Source organism: Pistacia vera, unplaced genomic scaffold (genome assembly GCF_008641045.1).
Source record: "Pistacia vera cultivar Batoury unplaced genomic scaffold, PisVer_v2 Contig1305, whole genome shotgun sequence".
Taxonomy (NCBI): Eukaryota; Viridiplantae; Streptophyta; class Magnoliopsida; order Sapindales; family Anacardiaceae; genus Pistacia; species Pistacia vera.
The window spans coordinates 26315-32490 of NW_022195364.1; the positions used below are offsets into that span (position 1 = coordinate 26315).

Consider the following 6176-nt stretch of genomic DNA (forward strand, 5'->3'; position numbering starts at 1 on the left):
GTGTTCATTATCCCGATGATAACGACAATACTTCTTGTTGTTTCTTATAGAAGGGATTTTTCATAGGCTCTAGCTCTCCGAGCAGATTAACTTCTTCTAATTTATCCAAAATAGCTAATACCGATGCATTCAATGAAGTGAACAAATTCTTGCCGTGATCACGACGAGGGACTTGGACATAAGATTCTTGGGCTCAAACCGTTGTTTTCTTTCCTTTCTTTGATCGTCATTAGCCCATTTGCGATCATGTCTTCTACTATTCTCATCCCGGTTTTTCTCCCTCCGATTGGGAGTGTTGGTCAAAGAATCTGGGTAGTGATGGTTCAAAGCAGCCACTGAGTTTTCAATCCTGAGATATTTCTCGGTGAGGTTGTAGGAGCGAGTGAGGGAAATATCGTCCTTAGATTGCAGTTTCTTCCACAAGTCGGTTTGCGGGAGAATTCCTACAATAATAAGAGTTCGAACTGAATCTTCGGGTGTATTAGCCACCTTATTCAGCTCCTTGTGGAACCTGTCAATATAGGACTGAAGAGATTCATTCCTCTCCTGCCGTATGTTGCTAAGATAGCTCAACAACATTGAGAACTTCTAATTAGCCTAAAAGTGTCTAAAAAATAATGAACTCATCTGCTGCCACGAGTTGATAAGATCCTGGTGGAAGCGATCTAAACCAATGCTTAGCATGGGTAATCAAAATCACTACTAAGCAGTGACATTTTGCCAAGTTGGAAACTTGGTGAAGCTCCATGAGGTCGTAAAACTCATAGAGATGATCCTATGGATGAGAATTCCCATCGAATGCTGGCATATCGGGCATTCTAAACCTTGACGAGAGATGAGTAGTAAAAACTATTAGAGAAAAAGGAGACGCCTCAGCGACTTGCCCTCACTCATTTTGCTGAGCTCTAAGCTGATCCAGAGCTCGTTGTAACTCCTCAATTTGAGGAAGCGGAGCCACTTAGGGATCACTCTCTACAATGTAGGTTCTCTCCCTGTAATTGCGATTAAGGAAAGATTGCAGATCAGACTCTTCCACGCCTCAGCCAGAGCCTTTGGCATACCTTGGCACATGTTGGTTGGAGCCATGTGAAGACACTGAATGGCTTTGGGAGTTATCCTGACCTCTACAGTAGTCAAAATTGACCCGCGGATGGTAGGTATTTCCCTCGCGGTGATGGTTAAAACCATTATTCTGACGATAATGGGAATCTCTATGCCGTGCACTATTGTGGGGGTGCCTATGCGATGTGGCGTGAGATGGCTCATGATGTGACATATCGCCAAGTCATAGAGCTACACGTATTCTACTTGCTTCACGACTGGTATTCATTGGCCCTTTTAAGCCTTTTGGCCCATTGTCAGCCACTTGTTTTCCCTTATTTTTACGCACTGTAGTGTGTGTGGTATAAGCTTTTGCTTGTTTCCACGCTTTAGCGCGACCTACAGGCCTTTTTGGAGGTGGTATTGCCTTGTCAGAATTGGGCGGTACGACTTGATCCAAACAATCTAACCTTTGATTAACTGTTTGGAAAGTATTGTTGAACCTCTCCAAGTAATTCATCACAATTGGATCGAGCTGAGACATCGAGGGGATGTCTGCCGTGATACCTTGGGGAATTGGAGGTACTTCAGGAGAAGTAACATCCTATACCCGGGGGATCTCCTTGTTGTTGGTGCAAGTTCGCTCGGTTTCAAGACCACGAACTATTTGTTCGCAAGTAAAACTAATTGATTAGAAATTCTGAATGAAGAGCGAATATAAAGTCATGCCCTCCTTCTAGTACCAAACTGTTGATGCGTGATTTTGACACCAACGACCTGCACGTGTAAAGTGTTAAGCTGTTCTTATAAAATGACACGTGATATGATTGATTCAAGAGCTAATCAATATAATTGAATGCAAAGACTGAATAATAAATAAGAAATGATTTTTAAAGTGGTTTGGATGCTTAAAGCGATTCCTATGTCTACTGTTTCTTTTATATATGAGAGATTACAATAAGTCGCGTACAGCGAACAACGAGCAGAGGTACAATAACTGAGTATTCAGAGAGAATATCAAGTCAGTCTCTTTCTCGTAGGTTATCTTTGCTCTGAAAATAAGATTATAATCAAAATTAGAATGAAGGTTCAGGATTAGAATCCCTAAAACGAGAGGGGAAGTCCTCTATTTATAGTAGAAGAATTCAAGATAATTATTACAAATCTGTAAGTTGGTAGGTGCCATGCAAGTCCTTCCTTATCTCCCATTGGCTAATAACTTAGGAAATATTCTCAAATTATTTGGGGTTTAGACAAGTGTGCAGTCCTTAATCAATCATAGACAAAACCTGAATCTGCTAAGTTGATGATAGTTGTATTCTTTCTGTCTTGGATTGATGTGACAACACTTAGACAATGCAAAACCTTCTCGAACTCTGATTGGTGCTTGCTGATATAAGCTTATGTCAGGTTTTTTAGGCATAACAGGATTCAATGTCATACATTGATGATTCCCCTTAATTGTGACTCCCAGCTACTTTGTTTGTTAGGCATATGCATTTTATTTATCGATGTAAAAGATAGTCAAAACTTATATGTTATTAATTTTAAGAAAATATAGTAAAATAAATTAAATATGGGCCTTTTATGTTTTTATGTAAACATAGAAATCAGAGTAACAGTAGTAAAGATTAAAAACAGAGGGACAACAAGCCTAACAACACCTTCCTCACCCTCTCATCCACCTTCAACCCACACCCACCTCTTCATTATCACCCATTTTTCTTTATTTTTTATTTTTCTTTATCTCACTTTTTCTCTTCTTTATATCTTCTTCTGTGATCTCAAGATTGAATTTTATGGGAGGATCAATAGAATGACTTATCTACTACCGCCATTTAATTCCTTCACCACATCCTTCTCTTGGTGCGTTTTTTTCATCATATTTCTCTCTTTATCGCTTGCTCTTTTAGGACAATACATGAACAAAAAGTAAAGGAAGGAAATAAATTAGGAATTGATGATACTGACTTGTATTGGATGGTTATACAAAAGCTCTGGTGAATGTGTACCGTGCAAGCAAAACTTCTTCTGTTTTTATTATTGTTTTTGTTGTTGATCGTTTAAAGGTACCGGTTAGAACAATTTCTGGGTTCAATTTTGTTTATCTTGTTTTGTGAATGGTTTGTGTTTGTTATTGAGGTAATTTTTCTTCTGGGTTTTTTAATTTTTCTTTAAAATGTATTTATTTATTGATGGATTGAAGGGTTCTCTTAGTTTTCATCAGCAGTTGATTGTTCATTCTCACTTTACATATATATATATATATGTTGTGATGATTTATGTTGTTTGAAGGTGTGATTTTGTATTACAGTTGTGTTGAGCTATATTTCGATCAATTTGAAGTGCTATGCGAAAGTTGTTAACATGTTGAGGCAACTAATTTTTGGTTTGCAATTTCTTGTGTTCAGGTGTATGTATTGATTTTCTGGGCAACTATGAAGTGTATGAGCTTCATTGCTTGCTGGTATGGAGGTCAGAAGATTTGTGCTACTCACATTAGTTGGATAGATAGGAGGTGCTTGGCTTTCAGTATACAGTCTTATAAGGAAGTTGAAGTTGAAATGTGGACACCTTTGGTAGATACATAGTACTAGCTTTAAGTGTTATTTAGGAGATGCATTTGTAGGGATTACCTCTAGTTTAATTGTTGCAATATTTATGGCATAATTTGGATCTTTTCATTTTAATAGACAGAAGAATATAGGTAATAAATTATCAAGACTCAGCTGAAAAACAGTGAATTGAATGGCAGTAGAGAGCTAAATATACACTAGAGAAGGGGGGGAAAAGAAGAGGAAGAAAAGGAAAAATAACTTAAAATTTTACTGATGGGTTTGCCGCAAGTGTCCTCTAGTGATAGTGATGAGGAAGTTGCAGCAACATCATTGGGCTCATTTTTGCAAAGCCCACCACGATTTGCTGGTGCAAGCACCTGTGATTTGGATGGAATTCATGAAGGAAGTACAAGCCAAACAGTTACGGATATCCCGTGCTCCTCTTTTGGAGATTTCCCGAGGCAAGCATCCTTGGAATTTTCCAAGTTTTCTGATGGATCATTTGGATTTGGAGGGTCAAATGATGCTCTGCCCAGCGTTCAGGGGTTCAAGATCGGTTCTGCAGATAAAGGTGGTTTGTTTACTCTTAAAAGTGGACGGAGTATCCAAGACCCTGTGTCTAGGATTGTGGGTTTTGAATCACGTGGAACAAGTTCTCTAGGTAAGGAATTTAATGGAGCTTCTTCTGATGATGTTCATTCTTCTTCTGTTGATCGCTTCACAGTTAGTGGAACTGAGTCCAGTGGGTCATTAGTCAGAAAGCGGTTGTTGTCACCTTTAAAGAGTATGCTTTCACCGGACCAATTTAGTGGAGATCTTCTGGACATTGGCTTCAGCGATTCTCAAATGTCTTTCTCTGCTGGGGCTGACAGTTCTAGCATTTCAGTATCGCAAGACCATAAGAAAGTAAATGTTGGAATCAAAATCCCCTGCACTGCACCATCTTGGTCCTTATCCAGTTGCTTGGATATGCCATCTGATAACAGAAGAAGAACATCCATTTTTTTTACAGATGGCCCTTTGCTGGAAAACAATGAGCCAAGCAGTCATAATAATTGTTCGAATATACCTGGACTTGATCATTTCAATGAATCAAGTAAGGTAAGACCTCGTAGTGGGGTGATATCTATATCCCCCAAAAAGCCGATCTCAACTTCTGTTTCGTTGTCACCTCTCGGTCCAAAGTTGTCTGAAAGAATAGAAACTGCAGGAAAATACAGGAAGGTTAAGAAAGAGATAGAGGATTGTTGTTCACCTTTAAAGAATTTAGAGGAGTCTATTGACAAATGTGACTCAGGCATTATCTTTGGCCCCATAGAAGGCGAGTTTAGGTCTGGAACCCAATCATTTGAAGGTGTTCACAAAGAGTTTCATCCATCTTCTTTGGAAAGCACAGCTGGCATGAGTTGGCCTTTGAGTCAAGAGTCACCCCCCACAGCCCACTGCTTTAGGTTCATTAGAAGTTTGAGCGGACTCTCGGTAAGAAGGTCCCTGGTTGGTTCATTTGAGGAATCCCTTTTGTCTGGACGTTTAATTTCTGGAAAATCCAGCCAGGTTGGTAGTTTTGTTCTGTTACATAGGCAATCATGTGTTTGATTATTACTGAGCTATTGGGTATTGTTCATTGCAAATATCTGATGTACTTCTTCTGCTTGTTGTTGGCATCAATGTGTGCAGAGAATCGATGGTTTCCTTGCTGTACTTAGCATTACTGGGGGCAATTTCTCGCCACAATCACAGAAGCTTCCGTTTTCAGTGACCAGCGTGGATGGAGACTGCTATTTACTCTATTATGCATCAATAGATCTTGCAGGAAATTCATCAAATAAGTTCAGGGCCCACAAACTGCAAAAAGGTCTTGGACATGATGATTCACAAACTGTCAAAAGCTGTTTTCGAATTCCTATGAAAGGGAGAATACAACTGGTACTTTCATATACTCTGGAAAGCAATTGCTGGTTCTTGATGCCTAAAACAGAATGCATTGATCTTAGGACAAGATAGTATTTCTTTCACCTCCAAAATTAACTGAAACAGTATTTTCATCAGAAGCAATTACACTTTGATTTTACTTAATGTTTTACGTGACTTACCATTAAGGCTTCAGAATGACGGAGGGAATTTTTGTTTCACCTTTGTTCATGTTTATTACGTGATAGCTTGATGAGCCGGAATGCCCTGCTGCACTTAATTGTATCCTTCGGAAATTTGGCTATTTTAGTTGCCCATAACTTGAATTTGTGCTTGTATTGCTCTAGTGAACTAATATTTTACTAGAGAAAAGGATCTTTTAGTTGATGCCACACTGCATCATCTAATAGGGTTACTTAAAGTTCTGTTTTATGATCTCTTAGGCCTGTTCTCTTAGTTTTCATAATTAGATGGGTACATGCGACAGAGGTTTTGGAATATGTTTAATGGTAGATTTCAAGTGGTCTCCTGTTATGAACATTATGTAGGGAATGGCTTTCATTTACCCTTTGAATTGTTTGCTTTCTGCAGGTTCTCAGCAACCCGGAAAAGACACCTGTTCACACTTACCTTTGCAACTATGATTTGAGTGACATGCCAGCTGGT

The 6176-nt window shown here is 39.0% G+C and overlaps 1 protein-coding gene across 1 annotated transcript; it reads left to right on the top strand.

The window, feature by feature from the left end:
- Positions 1-3872: 3872 nt before the first annotated feature.
- Positions 3873-6159, top strand: LOC116122060 (the record flags this gene model as incomplete). The annotated part of the gene is made up of 3 exons (XM_031407980.1): positions 3873-5153; positions 5277-5525; positions 6102-6159. Coding segments are annotated over exons 1-3 (1588 nt in total), but the record flags the coding sequence as incomplete, so codon positions are not given.
- Positions 6160-6176: the final 17 nt, after the last annotated feature.